Source organism: Pteropus vampyrus, unplaced genomic scaffold, assembly GCF_000151845.1.
Source record: "Pteropus vampyrus isolate Shadow unplaced genomic scaffold, Pvam_2.0 Scaffold394, whole genome shotgun sequence".
NCBI classification, from domain to species: Eukaryota; Metazoa; Chordata; class Mammalia; order Chiroptera; family Pteropodidae; genus Pteropus; species Pteropus vampyrus.
This window is the reverse complement of record NW_011889175.1, coordinates 1,586,793-1,606,735: the sequence shown is the minus strand read 5'-3', so window position 1 is coordinate 1,606,735 and position 19,943 is coordinate 1,586,793. Positions and strand designations below refer to the sequence as shown.

General features: G+C 49.7%; 1 protein-coding gene across 6 annotated transcripts in view; it reads right to left on the bottom strand.

Moving 5' to 3' along the window:
- Positions 1-2,429: 2,429 nt before the first annotated feature.
- Positions 2,430-19,943, bottom strand: part of DUS2 (dihydrouridine synthase 2) — a 39,443-nt gene continuing 21,929 nt past the window's right edge. For 5 of the 6 annotated variants that reach the window (XM_011380527.2, XM_023523542.1, XM_023523543.1 and 2 more), the window contains 10 exons: positions 17,077-17,124; positions 12,835-12,900; positions 12,584-12,654; positions 10,514-10,600; positions 9,028-9,196; positions 7,040-7,161; positions 5,649-5,798; positions 4,427-4,514; positions 3,215-3,288; positions 2,467-3,010 (listed from right to left, as the gene is read on the bottom strand). In XM_011380527.2, coding sequence (XP_011378829.1) covers positions 2,773-3,010; positions 3,215-3,288; positions 4,427-4,514; positions 5,649-5,798; positions 7,040-7,161; positions 9,028-9,196; positions 10,514-10,600; positions 12,584-12,654; positions 12,835-12,900; positions 17,077-17,124 — 1,113 coding nt within the window. In that variant the 3' untranslated portion in view covers positions 2,467-2,772. Of the gene's footprint in view, positions 3,011-3,214; positions 3,289-4,426; positions 4,515-5,648; positions 5,799-7,039; positions 7,162-9,027; positions 9,197-10,513; positions 10,601-12,583; positions 12,655-12,834; positions 12,901-17,076; positions 17,125-19,943 lie in introns of all 6 variants that reach the window. The other variant, XM_011380528.2, reaches the window with a different exon arrangement.

The window sequence follows — 19,943 nt, the reverse complement described above, 5'->3', positions numbered from 1 at the left end:
GCCATCTATTTCATCAGCTGCCATAGGCCTGACTCTGAGCTCCCATTGTTGAAGGCTCTCCTGCGGCCTCTGAGCCATGAGATGGTACAGCTTAGCTGAGTCCAGCTCTTCTTGTTCCACATTAGAGGAAACAGGACCCTTGCAGGAAAGTCAGAGTTTACAAAGTTCTTCTTCTCCATGCCACTCACCTCTCCTGCCCAATGTCTTGATTTTGGTTCTTCTTCAGTGCCTGCTCCCCATCCCCATACCAAGGCTGGCCATAGGGGACACAAGGACTGCCCTTGAGCAGCTCCCAATCTTGGCAGACTACAATCAAAAAAAGTCAGCACAGGATTCAGAAGGCAGGGTTAGCATTTTGTCCTCGAATGCTAAGCTGAGGAGTTTGGACTCGATCCAGAGGACAGTGGAGAGCAGAGGACAGTGGAGAGTTGTGAACAAGAGTGACACCTGGAAGGAACTAAGTGCAGGACTGCAGGGGTAAGAGGTTCCCCACTCATCTGCACAAGTCCAGTCTTCTTGTTGTGGTCTTCGGAAGACCTGTCACATTCTCTAGCCTTACTCATTCCTCCCTCTCATGTTCATGTCAAAACCATTTATCCCCAAAATGTGATGAGCTAAGAGTAAGTCCTCAATCCAGGTGGCTGGAATAGATGGATAAGTGTTGTGGCCACTAGTCCAGAGAGGGGTTTGGGTGTCTAAGTGGCCTTAATTTAAGGTGGGCATGATGAGAACAGTGGGTGGAGCTTTCAGAACTGACTGGGTCCTCCCAGTCAGTACCAGGACTTAGGCAGGTCACTCTGAGACCAGGGAATGTATCACTGAGGTATGTTAAACTGAGACCATATTTAACCAGGATTTTTATCAGACATCCTTAGTCATGGAACACGCACTAGCCACTCCCCACCTGCTCCCCTGTGAATGACCCTCTCCACAATGCTTTTCCTGGGCCCTCAAAGTCCCCACACTCCAAACTCTATCTTAGCAGCTGACCTCTACCCTGCCTCTTCTCCGTAGCCCGGAAATGAACCTGACCCTGCCAGAGCAGGGGTTTCCCCAGAAAATCACAATGGTGGGCAAAGAGGGCTAAGGACAAAGCCCAGCCCCATCAGGGAAGAAGTGGATCTTAATTCACTTAGTGCCTGGCCAACACAGAGTCCTCCCACAAGCTCTGACTGTCTCAGGATGCCTGGGGGTCTACTGGGGCCTCTCTGTCTGCCCCGTTCCAGTCGGGGTATGAGGAAAGGCAAAGGTATTTTCACTGAGAGTTTTTTATAAGAAAAAATCGGAAATAAATTATGCCTAAAGCTTGATGGCTGAGGCTGGACTAAGCCTGTCACTCTCCTGGGTGGGGCCCTTTCTCTGGGACCACTGCGCTGGGCAGTTAGGGCAGCCTCAGCATGGAGTTGACCCCATTAGCCACACAGTGAACTATCACAGGGCTAGCCTATTTATCCTCCAGCCAGTTTCAAGCAGGCAGAGAACAGTTGATCCCATTCTCAGAGGAGGGCCCTTGGGCCCAGAGAGGACAAGAAGTGACTTGCCCAAGGTCAGATAGCAATGGGCTCTAGGAGGCCACTGGTAGTGTGGTATCCTTATCTGCATACAGAAGAGCAATGTGGGTGCCAGGAGGGGCACCTCCAGGACTGAGACAGAGAGACCTCTGCCCAACCCTTGACTCAGGCCACAGAGCCAGGCGCTGCTGGCTGGCACAGGGGCCTTACCCTGGGGGAGATGGGAGGAACATGGCCTTGGACCAGAGAGGAATCCCCCCTCCCCACGGAGCTTGAAAAAGGGGAGGAGAAGCAACATGTTTACAGCTGAGGAAGCAGGGGCGGCACTGGGCAGAGACCTTTGGTCAGAACGCCCCTCCCAGTAAGCGGGGGTGGCCCCACAAGTTGAGTTGTGGTAGCCGTTTGTTTGCTTCTTACTGCCAGAAGGAAATTAAAGAGAATCTGCCACTTCCTTCCGGCCCAAACGGGATGGTGGAGGTGAAAGGGGGGCAGTGGCGTGGGCGGGCAATCTCAAGGGCCCCAAATTGTTGTAATCAGCAGTCTCCAGTATCTTCTAACCAGAGCAAGCACCTCAGGTCTGAGCTCCAGACAGTTGTTGAGGGTCAAACCCAGTACCCACATTCGCCTGAGCTGGTCCCTTGCTGGGGTACCAGATATCCTAATCATCGCCCCAGATCCCATATCACTTCTCATCAGGAAAGCCAACCAACTGATGGCCATTGCCTCAGGTTTACCATCAGTAAAATGGGCTTCTTGGGCCTTCCTGACTCAGCTAAGTCCAATGAACATTAAAGGTGAGATGCCCTGTCCCTTACTTCCATCCAGACCCATAAGGATGGATAAAAGGTAAGCCTTAGGAAGCTCCAGCTCTGCACTGTGGGTGGGAGTAGAATAATTATGCCAGGCCATCAGTCCATGTGTGAAGATGATCAAGGCTAAAGCAGCCAGCCATGGGTGAGGATGGAGGGTGTCTTTATTGCACTGTACCAATATCAGGTTGGGGAGGTTCCACCTGAAAAGCCCGTTTTCAAAGAAAATACTGAGGTCACTGGGAACCTGGCCCTGCAATCAGACCTACCAAAGGAGATGGGCACTCTGGGCACCCCTTGTCCCATGTTCCAGGCTGATGGCCCAGCCAGAACCTCTTAACTCCTGTCAGGCAGAGGCAGCAAATTCTCCAATAGCTCTCTGGTTCATGCTCTGTACCTAAGTCATCTTAGGGCCAGGCTCATGGAGAGGATCACCGGGGTAGGGACAGTGGTCACCAGCCTTCCAGAGAGCTCTCTTTACCACTTCCCAAGGCTACAAAGGGCTTCTTGCACAGTTCCCCAGGCATTGCTGGCTCCTGAGCTCTGGGCCCCCCAGGGTCTTGGTCAGGGGCCTCCCACTTGCGTTTGTGCAAGGAGGTGCTCACCTCACCCAGCCGACCCTCAGGGAGGCCCTGGCTCCTCAGACAGACGATGGCTGCAGCCTGTTCCGCCAGTTTCTTGGACTTGTCCCTGGGAAGATGAGGGATAGGGGATTGAGGCAGATGGGCAGACAGATTGCAGGACTAGAGGCTGTGAAGTCTGACTTTACAATACCCTTGGCACAGATTCTGCCAAAACTGAAGAAGGGGTCATCACCCAGGAATGCTACTAGCAAGGTACACCATCCCCCCAACCTTCCTAAGCCAATGCTAGCCCACTGATGAGGAAACTCACCACAAGGTAGACTGGTACTTTTGCTCAGCAACAGTGACAACAGAACAGAAGAGGCGATCCAGGGGGCGTTGAACCTGGTACAGAGAGAGCAAAGGAAACAGGGATGGCAACATGAGGGGAAGAAGAATGAGCCCCGGAAGCCCACCTGCCAGGGTCACACTGAAGGCAAAGAAAAGGAAGTCCTTCCACCTAAGTCAAATGAAAGCTACCTGTACCACATGCTCTTCCCCAGCAGAAATGTCTAGTACGTTTTCCAGGGAAGAAAGGTGGATACACAAACAGACAATGACACTGCAGCATATCAGAGGAATTCTGCCATGCACCTACACAAAGGACCATCAGAGCCCTTAGCTGTGTGTGACTATGGAGTGTCCTCCTACTGACGTCTGGATGGGCCACGTCCTCCAAATGAGGAGTCCACCAGATGGCAAAGGGGTAAGAGGGGACAAGGATTGGGGCAAAGAAGACAGCATCTGGCAGAGAGACCAGCTGATAAGGCAGAGCAGAGAGCTGAGTGCATGACACTTGAAGCAGAAGAGCAGGCGGGGTTGGGGGGGCAGTCTCATGCTCTGTGCTGAGGTACTAGGGCTTGGTCCCAAAGGCACTGAGGAGCTGATGAGGACCTGAGCAAGGGAGGTAGAGGTCAGATTCGCTTTGGAAATGTCACTCTGGCAGAGGAGGACACAAGGCCCAAAAGGTACAAGCTTGGAGGTCAGAAGTCCAGTTCAAAAGAGACAGAGCAACTTAAACAAGGCATGGCCATGGGGACCAAAGGAAGTTGAGCAATCCTATCTCAAAGTCCACTGAGGGGCCCTGTGTCTGGAGCCCAATTCTGTGCCCCATTGGCTCAGGCCTGGTCCAAAAACATGTCTAACTTTTAGGTTTGAGCACCCTTTCCTAAGCCAGTTGGCTCTTCCCAGAGACATCTCCCCTGCCTAAGCAACACCACTGGCAGCCCTTTACTTAAGTCACTAGTTCCGTTTTATGAAAGTAGCCACAATTAGACAATAGGCCCACTGTCAAAGGAAAGGCATTATCAGCAACTAGCCCAGCCACCAGTAACTCATGCATGCCCAAAGAGGGCAAAGCCTGGCTCCAGCCAAGAGGTCTGGAGTCCAGGGTATGAGCTGTGGGTGTGCTAGGGGTGATGGCACCAGCTGTGGGAAGTCTGTGGGGCTGGATGCAGGGCAAGCCACACAGCCAGGAACTCACGGTTTCATATACAGGTTGTGCCAACTTCTCCCTCCGGCACCATTCCAGCAGGCACATCTTGGGGGTGATCTGGGGTGAGTATGCTCTCCTGGAAAAAGGAGAAGGAGTCAGGCCCAACGGCCATCACCACTCCGTTACTCAGCAGGGGCCCCACTCAGTTCCTGATAGGAGCTGCAGGAACTGAGACATCACGCTGCTGCCCTAAGTTCATGTACTCTTCTCCTGACCTCCCATTTCTGTCCTACCAGCAACTTGGGGCCTGCGTTCTACCTAAAGGGAAGATGGGCTTCACCATGCTTAGGGAACTGGGGTGGGAAGTTAACTCTAGCAGTATGAGCTCCAGCCTAGAAAACAGTCTTTGACAGCCAAGAAGGTAAGTCCAGTTTGACTCTCAAGACAAGATCAGGAGGAAGTGGACGGGGTTGAGAAACACAGGTAGCCATACCATTGTCTCAGGGGTCTAGCTTAGCACCCACCTAATTATGTCTGCCGAGTGTCAGAATGATCCACTGCTGCTTTAGACACAGTGGAATCTGGTTTCAGAGTCAGTCTGCATCATGTTGCAACTTCCCACCAGGAGCTCCCCCTGAATATGACTGCCCAACAGCTGTTCCCACACCCTTCCTCCCCACCCCTTGCCAGACAAGACTGGCTTCTGGGCTGGGCCTGTGGACCTGAGAAAGGCTCAGATCCCAGATTACAGAGGACAAGGATGAGGGCCCCAATTAAAGCTGAGTCACAGTCTGAGGTAGTAATTGGCCTGAGGCTACTTCTACCTAGAGAAGATACCACAGGGCTGGTGAGGAGCAGCCAGTGTGGGCAGGGGTCACACAGCCAGATAAGGATTAGGGTCTCACTGCTGCTAGAGAGTCTCTTGTAGGCAGCTCCTTCTTCAGGGCCAGGGAAAAAGCATAGACTTTCAGGGACAGAAGGAGACAAGTCCTCCCACCCCGAGCTGTGGGAGGGGGCAGTGAGTGAGGGCAAGGGTAGAGTTCAGTCACCCTGGGGAAAACATGTCCAACCCTGACAGCACTGCCTAGGCTTTCAGGGACTATCTTCTCCAAAGTGTTTTTTTTGAGTTGTTGAAAACTGAGAACAAGGGTACAAACCAAAGTGACCTGTGGTCTGCTTGTCATTAACCATGTACAACAGCCAGCTTGTTGGCCCAGGCAGCCCAAAGGCACTGGCCCTAGCCCAAACTGAAGCCACGCTGGAGACCTACCGGTCAAATTTGACAGCCATCTTAATGACATCAGAGGTGTCCTGAGCCGGATCCCCTGCCTCTTCTGGGGTCCTGGCCAAGAGCTCAGCCCGCCGAGCGTCCAGTTCTCGTGTGGTCTCCTCATAGAAGGCACCAAGGCCAAAGGCCTCACTACAGAGAGACAAGTAGAACAGTGCAAGCCCTTTAAGGGGAGCCAGCATCTAGGGAACTACTGCGGGAGCCCAGGGCCCCACCCCTGAGGAATGCCCCCCAGCACACACCAAACCACCACTAGGACCTGGCCATCAGAAGGTACCTTCTACCCACCCCTGGGATCGGCCTGGAGTGGCAGGTGGACAGTGAATGTGGGCCCCTGAGGGTGGACACTGGAGGGCAGGCAGGGCTGGGTGGAAAACATTCTAAAGGTCACCTCTACCACCCGAGCCCAGCTTCTCTTTCAAGGAAGAGCACACAGGCAGGTGTCCCCAGCCAGCAGTGAGTGAGCTAACCTACACTGATCAAGCACCGGAGGTATGCATAGCCGCGTCCTCATGTGGGCCCACGGGCGGAAGAGACAGAGGCCTGACCACTGAGTGGTTCTCCACTTCCTGCCCCGGCCACAAGCAGTTAGGCCTCACCTAAATTGAGGTACCACCCAGAGCTACAGTTATAATCTTGAAAATTATACTCCTGAGCTCACAAGGAGGGTTCTGGCAAGGCTTTTCTAGGAAGCATCTTGAGGGCTGGAAGACATTGGCGAAGATGGATATCTGGAGGTGAGAGTGGTTCATTAAGGTTTCTTCAGAGGAGGGAGGATATAGACAACCAACATGTGGGGGAGAGAGCATTCAGGCAGAAGACCCAGTACAAGCACAGATCCATGGAGGTGGGGAAAAGTGTAAATAAAGAGCTGTGGGAGCAAGCAGGAGGTCAGGTTGTGAGGGGCTCCCAATGTCAACCACCTGAGTTGGAGCTATACTAGGTCTAGAGGAGCAAGGGGTGGCCTGTCAGACTGCAGAGTGATGGGCTGTGAGTGCAGGCTCAGGCCAAGGGCTCCATTCTGTAACCCCAAATCTCTTGACAATTGAGTCTTGGTGGCATGGCATGTGATAGATCTGTTACTGGAAAAGCCCATTCCTCCACAGGAATTCCCAAGCCCAGCCCTCACATTCCTCCGTCCAACTAGTGCCCTAGTTCCCAAAATGCTTGCTGCTGAGGATCACTTCAGGGATGGAAAGTTCCAAAGCTTTGAAAGCTATTCTGCGAGGTAAAGCTGTAGTACTGTAGCACCACCCCACTCCTGCACATCAATCTCCAGAAGCTGTGTCACTGGTCTCCTGGTAGAGTCAGCCTAGGGCTCAGGGTTAAGCCTGGGCAACGTGTCTGCAAGGAGAGCCCGTTGTCCCTCTCACCAAATTTCCTGGGAAGACTGGGCAGCATGAAGCAACTTTCCTTGGGGTGACTCCAGCTGTTCTCGTAGCATCTGGCACAAGCAGTACTTGGTGTTGGTGTAGTGGTTGTCATACTGCACGGCCTGAGAGAATAACTGACATGAGCCCACCTGCTGCCCACCTGGGAGCCCCTCCTGCTTCAACCACCATAGGCAACCATGGAGGACCTGCCGGAAAGCATCCTCCAAGGCAGGGAGCGGGAAGAAGCCAAATTCTGTTGTGGCAGAACCAGCCCCAGGACAGGGGTGAAATTCTTCTATTCCTTACAACCACGGTGGGTACCTTCCCTTGCCACATCTTAAATGGCCTGTCTCCAAATTCCCCTACAGCCCCATCTACCAACTATGTTCACACGTGTTGTCACTTCACTGAGCTATACAAGCATGAGGTTCAACTGTCACCACTACTTCACAGACTGAGAAGTGCAGGCTCAGGGAGATAAGACAACTGACTGCCCGGGGTACCAGTAAGAGTCTGCCTGGCGTGGGGTGGGCAGGAGAGTGTTGGCGAAGGGTGCCCCAGCCCTCCAGAACTCCCTCTAACCCCTTGGCCCCTACCCTCTTCTAATATCACCACTAGGCCTATGTTTTCAGTGATTGGGAATGTGCCATGGCACGCTCAGGACAAAGCAGGGATATGTGGGTAAGCCCCGGCTGACAGCAAAGCTTTGATTCAGTTTATTTGGAACAGACAGCACTTGGCTGGACCAGAAACAGCCCCACCTATGCTTGAAAGCTACTCCCTTTCTCCAGGACGACACACACTCTTGAGAAGCTGCCAAAGGTCAGGCTGAGCAAGAATGATAGCATCACCTTTCACCCAGTGAGCAAGCTCAGCACAATTGAACGTGTCCTCTCTGCCGCAGACTTGCCAGCCATCCAGAAGAGCTAGACAGCTGACCTGGGCTGAAGCAAGGCCCCTTGCCCTTGGCTAACTCCAGCCACTGGAGAACCTAGTGGTCACCAACCTGCCCAACAGGACACCCAAAACCAAGGGATTAGGGCTGTAGCATCAAACAAGGGATACTCTAGGACAGAGGCCGCCCCACTCTGGACACAGGCCTCAGGGCCTCCTACTGTCCCCAGCCTGCACAGCCCTGGGGACACACACGTGCCACAGCAGTCATAACTGCCCAGGCATGGCCATGGCTTGAAGAGCCATCTGGACTCTCTCAACCCTCCCAGGAGGGTGTGAGCCCCAAAACTGAAGAGGAAGGTGGAAGTCTGCTCTGGGTGAGGGCCCAAGCCCAACTCACTGAAGAATCCGAGGACCACTCGCTGTCTCTACCTACAGACATGCACAGCTGATCAGAGTCCCGCCAAGTTCCAGGGTCGTGCTGAAGGGCCAGGGCAAGTGAACTTGTCAAAAAAAATTCCTTTACAGGGAAATGCCCATGGCACTACCATCAAGCTCCCAGTAAGAAGAAAAAGCTTTCCCTAAGGAGAGGGTTAAAGTTTAGCTGTACCTTAAGTCAGGGGTTAAAGCATGCTGGGAATTAGCAAGATATGATTTGGACTGATGACCAGGTAAGAAGTCTCTATGGAGATAGTCTGTCAACAACAGCAGCTATAATGGCTCCTCCTGGCTCTGGCTGCTCTGGCACCAACCCATTGCATGGGTGTCTTCAGTGACACAGACCCCATTGTCATTGTGCATGTACATGTATGCGTGGGGGGTGAGGAAGAGATCATGTGTTTGGGGCCACAACAGTATCCTGGATCCAGAGGTCCTTGCTATGACCCCACACCTTGGAAGCTTTAGAAGGAGCACCCTCTCTTCACATCACAGCCAGGGAGGTTCAATGCTACATGCCCAGAACTGAAAAGAAAAGGAGAAGAATGACAAGGGCTGCTTGCTGACAGCTGGTAGCTGGGGCCTCACCCAAAGCTTTCTGCAGGAATGTGGCAGACAGGGAGAAATGTTTGTTTCAAAAAAGTGCAGAGACGTACGTATCGGATGTACTTCTGCATGACCTCCTCCAGGGGCCGCAAACCCTCCTTGAGGAAGATGGATGGGTTCCACATTGCTGCTCGGGCCACCATCACTGAAGAGGCTGCTGTGGCTTGTCGAAAGTCCTCGATGTCCAAATACTCTTGGATGTGGTCATGAGATCCTCCACTGAAAGGCAACAGGGGGTTGAGAGGTATTCCCATTCTTGTCCCAGCATTTTCAAAAAAAAGGTAACTCCCAGGTCTGCCTCACATTAACCGTGTGGCTTTGGCCAAGTCCTTCAGCTGTGCACACTTTGGGAGACTGAAGATTCTCACACACACCCCACTATGGGGTCAGGAGCACCAAGTGAGATAATATAGGAAAGTAGCCCAAACCATGCCGGGCACTTAATAGATATCCTCAAGATTTTACCTTCCTTCTACTTCATCCTAAACTGTGGGGAAAGCCAGCCTACATCTGAAGACATGGGCCTGTAAGTAGATACTGGGGTTACAGGAAACCCCCAGGCTGGAACACCTATATGCCCACTAAAGGCTGGGTCAAAACCCTAGAGAGGGAACAAGAGCAGTGGTGACCATGAGAGGAAAGAAGGAGACCCATTTTGGTTGTAATTTCCCTTCCTGCCACCCTGCAGCCCCAAGGGCCCCCTTGTAAACTGCTGTTTACAGAGACAGAATTGGGAGAGTGTCAGGGACGGAGGAACCCTCAGGTGGCAGCAGCAGCAAAAGGGTCCAGGGTCTTGAGTGGCCCTCCTCTCTCCAAACCTCTAAAATTCCTTGGCCTGGGGAAGGTAGGGCCTGGCCTCCACTCCCATCCTTAGCCTGTCCCTCCCTCCCTCCCTCCCACCAGTCAGGCGAATCTGCTATCAGGGCTTCAGGGGTTTGGAACCTCCCTACTCCTATCCTGCCATCAGGTTCTGTGCCATCCTAAGGTGCAGGGATCAGCGGGACTCCCCACTGGCCCACATAGGCCAGCTCGCTGGGGGCAAGTGGACACCAAGCCTCTGGGCTGGGAACCTCACACCTGCCAGTCTAGATTCCTGGTCCCACAGCTGCCCAGAATGCTTGTCTGGGCTCTAGACTATGACCAGCCTCATGACTCCTGAGCCATAGCTCTGTGTGCTCTGGTTTGGGCCTCTCACCCTACACCCTGCACATCTAACTCTGGTGTAATATCACCTTCTCCTAGGCCTGCTTCAGCAGCTACCTTCTTGCTCTCCCTGTCCCTTGAACACTCCTACCCTCAACCCAACCTGGGCCCCTAGCTACTGCACACCTTTATCAGCTACTCACCAGAGGCCGACAGACATGATAGGCACTTGTCAGCCTTATTCCCAACTTCGTTTTTTCATCCTACCCTTTATTTTCTTTTCCCTTAAGGTCATTTTTTTAATGCTATATCCTTCCATTTTTGTATGCCAGCTCAAATCCCTTCTGAGTAAGGTGGGGCATAAAAAGTAAATGATGAGGAAGGGAGGCTTACTTGGCTATGACAGGAATGGAGAGGGTTTCAGCAATAGCTTTGATGGCTTCACAGCTGACAGGGTGTTGAGGTCGCTCCTCCCGCTTCCTTGGAGATAAACAAAAAAGATGAGGCTGAGGGCTGAGTGCCAAAGGCCGTGTCGCAGTTACACAGTTACCTTAGGCAACTTAACCTTACTGTCCTCCCTAGTGAACCTCAGGAAGGTCATGTGGCCATCAAGGACAGGAGTATGGCAAGTCCAGCTCTTGGAGGCCTGCAGGTGAGGTATGGCTTCACGGGGCTGATGTGGGTAGTCTGACTCCCAAGGTCACGCTGCCTTTCCCTGGCTTCCCCTCACCTCTGCTAGAGATGAGGGATAGTGCCATAAGAATGCTGCCCCTACTGTCCCGGTCCTGCCCTCCCCAAGGGACTGGGAACAGCTGCCACTGCTCAGACTGGCCACTCCCATACAGCTGCCTATGCTGAGGCGAGGTTGAGCAGCTGATCATAGGGAGAGGCACCTGGCACAGGGTAGACGCAGTAGTCAGTGCAGGCCACAGACCGTGGCTGTCACAATGAGCCGCAGAGGAGGCAGGACCATACCCTGGGTCAACTGAAAGAAGTTCTTGTGAATGACAGTGAGTCTTAGGGATGCTGAGGTGAGCCTTGACCTGTGCTGTTTTCAGGAACAAGCAAGAGAGGTGGTTGACCAGATAGCCCTTGCCCAGGTCTTGTCTGGGTATGTCCTCTCTGCTATATCCCTCAACAAAAAGGGTCAGGAGCCACAGGGCCTCAGAAGACTCTGTCAACTCAGCCTCCACCTCTACTTCCCTAGATCCCCAGCAGCCAGTTCTACCCCATCCTCAACAGTTTTGATGGCGGGACAGTCCCTCTTTAAACTTATTGAATTCTGTCTTCCTAGTGTTTCCAACTACTGGTGAAAATGAATAGCTGTATTTATTCAGAGAATACGATATGCCAGGTGCTATGCCAAGGCTATAAATTCGCAATCTCATAAAAGCCCCACAACAACCTTATAAAGCAGAAATTATCTTAACTTCCATGTGAGGAATGTGGTGCTCAGAGAGGTTAAATGATTTGTCTAAGAAGGGAGCGTTTGAAATCTTGCTCCTGGCATATGTTGTCAGTTTGGCTCAAATAAACTCATAAAAATTAAAAAAAAAAAAAAAAAAAAAAGATTTGTCCAAGGACACACAGCCAACAGGCATCAGAGATGGGATTTAAAGCCACGCAGTCTGAGCCCAGAGCCTGCTACCTCAAGGTGTGTGATGTATACAGCCTTTCACTCCTCCTCTACCCCCACTGGCTTCCACCCATAAAGCTCTGCTTTTCTGTTTTATATGTTAAAGTTCTGGGTTCCTTTCTCTGAAAATGCTATAAGAGACACAACTAGCAAAAAATGGGCTGTTCTTACAAGACCGTTGAACCCAAAAAAGACATCACATAGAGAAGAGAGGTCACTCTTGCCAAAGTCTACTGGCCTGGGGTTCTGTACGAAAGCATATCCTGGACACAGGAAGCAAATTTGACTGGGAAACCCAGAGTAGCCTTCAGCAACCTCTCAGGTCTCAGTAGAGAGCACAACAGCTACAGATACAAGGACTGTTTAAAGCAGCCATTGTGACAGCTGGAAGAATAATAGGGGCAGACAAAAGAGGCAGTGCCTTTAAAAGAATAGCAGATTGCCTGGGGTCATTTGAGGGAGAAGCTATTGCTCAATGTAGTGGTAATAAAACGAGATTCAGAATCAGAGTTCTAATTCCACTACTTCCTGGCTGCATGATGCAATTTTGAGCAAATCATTCACTCTACCATTTACACATCCTGAGGGTAGGGGCAGTTTTCCTTCCTCTCAGTCTCTCTGTCTCTAAAGCCTACCATCAGTAGATGCTCAATGAATGAAACAAAGAAAAAGGCAATCCCATAAAGAAAAAGCCCTCAGGGTGTCAAAGATCTAGGCAGCAATAGGCTGTACAAGAGAAATTGATTGTCACCTAGGGCCTGGTGAAGGATCATTAAGATGGCCGAAGACCTCTCTGCAAGTCAGTCACTAGAAAGGTGACCACTCACCTCCCATGAACTGCGATGGCAGCAATGCCAGTCCTTTCTATCCGCTTCACAAGGCTCAGGGTATCTTCCAGCTGAGGAAGAGGACCACATAGGGTGGTTACTGAAGCCACAGAGGGAGCAGCTGCCAGCTCCTAAAGTGGGCTCAGCTCTACCCCTCCTCCAAACCTAATTCGGTTCCTCAAAAATCATTGACACCTCAAATAAACATCCCCAGAGAGAATGGACCTTCAATAGTAATTCACCATCCTTACCGATGACAGGATGCGAATTTTGCAGGTCACAGGTCTGTGTGTCCCTTTAACAAGAGTGCTGAGGATCTGCAGAGAGAACACAAGAGCACCTGCCTCTTCTGGAACAAACAACCACAATGGCTTATACTAATTACTTCTGCTACAGACCTGTGTGTCCCAGTGGCATGAACACGTCTGTATCCATGTATGTGTCCACATGAATGTGTCCGTTGCACGCATATACATGTAAGCTCCATGAGGGAAGGAGTCTATCTTTTTTTCTATGCTAGAGCCCCAGCGCCAGCAGCCCCTTTGCCTGGCACATAGTGGTATACATATATTTGATAAATGAATGAATGAGTGAATGGCTCTGCATGCATGCCTGGGTAGAATACAATGGTCTTTTGCCACGGCAAACATCAGAATCACCTGGAGAGCTTAAGAAATACAGAATCTTAGATCCCGCCTCATATTTCCTGAATGAGTCTCTAGGGGCAGAGCTCAGGAATATGTGTTTTCAAAAGAATCTGCCCAACACCCGCTCCCCACACACACTCAATATGATTCTGAGACCTAGCCCTGGTTGAGAATACACAGCTCACAGCTTCTTCCCTGCTTAAAGGCAATGTTCCCTGAGTGCTGTTCCAGAATCTTGCAGAACTAAGGAACAGGAAGGCTTTACATGTCCTAGGCCCTATCCTCACAAAGCCCTCTCTTTAGGGGAGTCAGATATACAGGAATCAAACTGGGAAAGGAAAAGACAACATAGTCAACATATTATAAAGTGTTTATTTTGCATAGTAATTGTAAAGGGCTTCAAAGAAAGATCAAGAAGGAAAGTGTCAGGGATCTAAGATTCTGTATTTCTTAAGCTCTCCAGGTGATTCTGATGTTTGCCGTGGCAAAGGATCACTGGGTTCTACCCAGGCATGCATACAGATCCATTCACTCATTCATTCATTTACCAAGACCCCCTAAGGGTCAGAGATCAAGAGAGGTATAGATGACACTGCATGTCTGTGGTATTGCTATCTTCTTCCCTCATCAAAAATATCGGGCCAGGCAAATTGGAGGGAAGGTGATCCTAAGGTCCCTCTTCCAAGAACTGGGTTGCTGTCAAGCAGAGCAGAGAGGACATGCAGGCAGCTGCTGCCAGTCTTGGTTCTAGACAGGCAGGGGCAGCAGAGAGCCAGGCTGCAAGAACCAGTGGAGGAGGCCTTTCTCTCAGGGACAGGCTGAGGCAGGCCCCTCAGAAGACATCAGGCCAAGAGCCTGGACTGACAGACACGTGGAAAGATAATGGGTGAGACAAGGCCTGCTGGCCCCAGCGCAGCTGCCAGTGACTGGCAGGAAGGAACAGGCCCCATGTGCTGCTCCAGGAGGCAGACTGGGCCTGAGGTCCTCGGGTTGCTCTGGCAGGCCTTAAAGGAACACCTATGTTTTAAGTGGGGACTGCCAGACCCATTGAGATACCTAACAAAAATTCTCACTCTAGTCCTTTCTCTCAGTCTGACAGCATGGTCTCTGGAAAGTTCTTTTGCAAGTGTTGACTTAGAATCCTCTGATATTTGGTGATCTAAGCAACATCAGCTAGTTTGATCCAATTCTCTGTTTTGCAGAACTTCCTTTTGATAAATTTTATCCAAGTAGCTCTAAGCACTTTCTTCGGTATCTATTTCATGTGTGTGTTCAGGACCAGGAAGGAAATTAGTAACTAAAAGTCCTAGCTACTTGCAAGGGTCACACTGAGGAGAAGGGGCAACTAGAGTCTGTCTTCTGGCCAGGCTCTAGCATAAAACTCTCCTGGGCCCAGCTCTCCCAGACTCAACTCTCCCAGATGCAAGTCATACCACATGACTCTGTGGTGTGAACATCTGTGAGAAAAAGGAGTTGAGACAGGCCCGTATCTGAGCAGCTAATAGCACACTACCTACAGGCAGGCTCATCTCACCAGGTCCACTGGCCGACTCAGGAAAAACAGAACCTGGTTAGCTTCCCTGGTTTTAGAGGGAGCTGGGTAGAAGGTGGAAAAGCATAAAATTGGGAATCAGTGACAACTGAGTGCAAGTCCTGGCCCTGCCAGTTGTTAGCCATGGCCCAAGTGCTGTGTGTACAAGTGGGACACCCCAGGCAGCCAGGGGGCCCAAGGAATCCTGGGCAGGGTTGAAAGAAAGAAAATCACTGAGTTAGGAGTTTAAAACTGAGATTCTTAATCCAGGGAGGCTACACTAGAGTTACCAGAGAAGCTTTTTCAAAAGACTAAAAGGTCTTTCTTCAAAAGACTCCTTCCCTGCCCCTATCCACCCAAGGGTAGACAGAATTGTCAACAGATAGGATCTCTTGTGTGTGTGAGGTAAAATATATATCACATAAATTGGCCATTTCAACCATTTTTAAGTCTATAATTCAGTGGCATTAATTGACAATGTTGTGCAACCATCACCACTATTTCCAAAATTTTTCATCACCCCAAAACAAGCATCCTTATTTGAAAAAAATTCTGCAGGTGGTCCTGAAATGCTCCCACAGATGGAACCACAGGCTTAAAACACCAAGCCTAGAAGGAACCACAAAACTCTCAACCAAGTCACCCAGTTTGCCAGCACAGTTTGAGTCTGAATCTACTCCAGCCCACTATTCCCAGGTCCCATTTGGTTTTACTGCAGAAGCCTGAAACCTCCCCTCCATGGGGTAAACCCTATCCACTAGTCTGCCCTGGCCCATCTGGCCACCCCACAAAACAGAAGAGCAGAATAAACTGAGCTTCTGAAGTGGGATGTAACTCTGCAGCCTCACATGTGAAATGTACCCAAAGAGGGGCAGTGAAGAGGACAGAGCCGACGGCGTGAGTGGGAGAAGCCAGGAGGCTGAAGGATAACAAAATGCCCGTGTGCACATGTTGTGAAGCAAACATCTCCTACAGGGGGCCCTCCCCTAAATACAGGGATAAGGTTGACATCCACAGCTGTCCACATCTACTCCATCCTGCACAGGTGTCTGACTGGAGGTCCCTAAGTCCAGATGTCTAGTGACCTGTGGCTAGACACTTATAAACTACACCTGGCACCTTTACCCTGAGATGCCATCGAAAGGGGACACTGATGCTGGGGTAGAAGTCACAAGAACATGGCTCTAGACTCAGCTCTGCCTGCTACTTATTCAGTACATGATCTTGAACAAATTATTTTTCTCTCTCTGTGCTTTAGTTTTATTATTCTTGATCAAATGGAAATAATATATGCCTGCCCTGTCTACTTCAAGGAGTTTGGGAAACAAATGGAATAAATGCTGGAATATACTTTAGAAAGGCAATTACTCTACAAATAGTAAGAATACAGTACAGATACATTATATGTACCTATCTACACATGAGAAAAACAAGAAGGTGCCTATCCCATAAACATGCTGGCCTTCCTATATCCCAGAGACAGGGAGGCTGGAGGAATAAATACGGTTGAGCTGCTGACACAGCAGCCAGCACAAATAGTGGCAGCTCTTATTGATAGTGCCTTATCCCAAGTTGCTCTAGCCTATGGGAGGCACTAGGAGGGAAGTGGAGATGGAGAATTGAAAGGAAGTCAAAGGAGCTAAGAGGAGCAACAAAGAGAGAGCTGACTGACTGAGAAAGGAAAGTAAAAGGTGTATATGGTGTGGCAGAAAATGTCACCCCAAGGGGAGTGATATGCCCTGGTACTTCACAATACTGGGTGGCAAACACTAACCTGTCCTCAGAGCCTCATATACCTAGCCACCAGAATTACTGAGAAAGAGGAGACTAATTTCAGCTTGTCTCATATGACCCAGGTCTAGCCTGCTCTCAAAGGCTGGTGATGAATTTTATCAATATGCAGGGGACCACTGCCATGCTCGTTAAGGCCCCTGGGAGAGGCCAATCTTCCCCCAGCCACCCTTACAGCCTCTGAGCCTATCTACAACCCACAGGCAGCCTGTCCTATGCACTCATGATCATCTCAGAAGGGAGAGAGGTAATACAGAAGAGGTTCTAAATGACTCCTCAACACCCCCCACCCCACCCCCAGCTCTCAGTTGACATGTCCCTAGCCCTGGGCTTTTAAGGAACTCCAGAGCTGCTGTTCAGGGGTTCCCAAACCTGAATGGACATCAAAATCTGGGAAGCCTTTATAAAATTCTCCAGGCCCCAGGTGGAGTGACCGATGCACTAAATCCGGAGGAGGGGAGTAGGTGGTCCAGGTACTCCAGTTCCTGTTTAAGGACCTCTGCTTTCCCTCATGCAGGACTTACCTTCTCAATCTTGTCAGGATCTGATAGCAGAGCAGCTCCCATTCCTCCCTAAGGAAAAGCATACAGAGGGACTTCTTACAGTTGGAGGAGAGTGGCCTCTCCCAAAGTATAGCAATATGGTGTGGCGATCCGGCAGCCCCCCAGCACTTGCAGTATCTGTGCTCACTCTGACACCAGGGATCAGAGTTTCATGAATTATAACAGTCATCACTCTGATCCCCATAACAAAAGCTATGGATCTATCCAGAAGTGGGTTCTACAAAAATCATTTTTCAGGACCGCCCATTCCCCACCCAGGGTCTCAATGTCTTAATAAATTAAACTCCTCCATCTGCCAAGTCCTTAAAAAAAATAATGAATCATTCTTCCTTTAAAATGAGAGCAAATGCACCTTCTTCCTGTCCTACTATCACTTGCTTTGGTACCGCCACTACCAGCAAAGCCACTCAGAGATATGCAACCTACAAACCTTGTCCAGGCCTTTCTCTCCTGCCAGTAACATGGGCCCAGTCCTGAGCACCCCGACCAATGTCAAACTCTAACAAAAGCTCCAGTCAATGGAAATCAACAGTCTGTGAAGCCACATGAATCTTGACATTAACAACGGTTGTCTCTTGATGGTGGGATTACTGGTGATTTTTCTGCGCTTTTTTGTACTTTTCTTCTATTATTATCCAAGTTCTGGACAATGGTATAAATTACTTTAATGATGGGGCAGTGTCAAAAATCTGAATCCATTATGAGTAAGATGAAGGGGAGAAAAACAAATCAATAAATATATGCTATCAGTATAGAAACTGCATGTTAATGAATGCTCACAGTCTGTGCTCAGGTTTAAATTCAGTGATCACAATTTAATTTCATGTTTAAAAGGATGACAGATCAGAATCAGAGAACACTGACCCACCACAGACTCAGCCAGCCTGAGCCTGCATGTCAGAGGAAAATGGGAAAGGCAGAAGAGTACTAGCCCTGGCCTACACTTGGCCACAGATATAAACCTCGGAGGCTTTAGGGACGTCCTGGCCACACATGCTGACTCCATCTGTTCTTCGGCTCACACACAATCTGGCCCTCCCTTGTGGAATCACAAACTCTAAAAAGCAATCTCACTGCCCCTTCCACAACAATGGCTTTCTCAATTGCTATTTCCTTCCTTCCTTTCTATTCAACTTATTTGCTTTTTTGAATAGGTAACACATGAACAATTTTAAAGGTTCAATAGGGTAAAAAGTAAGAACTCTCGCTCTCTGAGAAATGGAAAACTTTTCAATTAAGACTTTTTATATGGTTTCAATTTTTGAACCATGAGAAGACAGAGGATATTCAGGTGGTATGTATTGGTATGGCATACTGCTACTATCTGCTCTGACTGGTTGGTGCCAGTGCTATGCCAGTTGTTAATTATTTTAAGTAGCACCCCTGCAATGGGAATTGAGTCCCTATGCAAAACCAAATAAAAACTTAGTTTCCTTCCTCAGGGGAAACCAGTATTGCTAGTTTCTTGTGTGTCTTTCCAAATATATTCTGTGAAGAGAAAAATAAATATATACAAATACTCATTCTCCAACCTCCGTATATAAATGGTAGTACACCATATACAATTTTGCTCCCTGCTCTTTTCGCTCCACAGTCTCAAGGAGATTATTCCAATAATTTCATCTCTGCTCTTTACATAATTCAGGAACACAAAGAAGTAATTTGAAGACAGCAAAACAGAGTGCAAAGTTTTTGATTCTTCATAGACAATGTCAAACCTCCATAATTCCTTGAAGAAGCTGCCTACACGGCCCTCTGGACTTCGAGCATCCCAAGGGCCTTTCCCTGAGGCAGTCTTCAGCCTCCTGGCCTAAAGGTCCCCAGGCCATGTGACTCCTAAGAGCACAGAGGTTGACTCTGAGAATGGGCTCAGAGGATATCTGCTATGTCTATACAGCAGACCCTGACCACACACCCTACAATAAGGCTCCCAGTGGCAGCCCTACAAGAGCACCTCCAGGGCCTCGTACATCCAACCCCAAGCCGTCCTTGTTATTTGCTCCTAGCATGTTTTTCCTCTAGCAGTCCCGATGACACTGAAGACCAAGTGTCCTCCTGGCTGCCAGTCTTTCCCCTTCTACCCCCACCACTCACCCTACTTCCCCACACCAAGTCCAACAATCATTTGTCAGCCAAGTCTTGTCAAATTCTGCTCTGTTTAGGCTTCTCTCTCCATCCCTGGTCTCTCTCCTGTGGACCCAGGATCCTCATCTCCTATATCTATGTCCTCACCTCTAGCCTCTTTCCAGTTGAATCCCCAAGACATATGGCTCCCAGATTAGTATTTCTAAGTATTTCTACTCATGGAATAGATTTGGAAAGTCACAAAAGAAACTAATAACACTGGTTTCCGCTGGAGAAGGAAACTTAAGTTTCTGATCACATGCCTTTTCTGTTCAAAAAAGGCCAGAGATATCTAAAGTCCAAGTCCAGCTACTCTGGTTCAAACCAAGATTTTCAATCCTGTGCTCCCCTGCTTCCTCTTCTCTCCAACTCTCTGGTTAAATCAAGGTTCTCTGTCTCTACTTCATGTTGGCCTCCAGGCCCCTGCTGGAACCACTCCTCCGGCCTGCAGTGTCCCAAATCTCCTCCTCAAGGGCTGCATTCCCCTATAAGATCCCGAATTTAAGGGCTGTCTTTCTGCTCCTTTCTGTGTGTGTGTGTGTGTACAATTTTTCCTGAACCATTTGAGGGTAAAGTTATATATATCATAGCCTTTGACCCCTAAATAACTCAGTGTGTATTTTCTAAGCTGACAGAAGAGTTGTCAACTTTATAAATTTACATTGATACAGTATTTTTAGTTAATCTACAATGGTCCATATTCC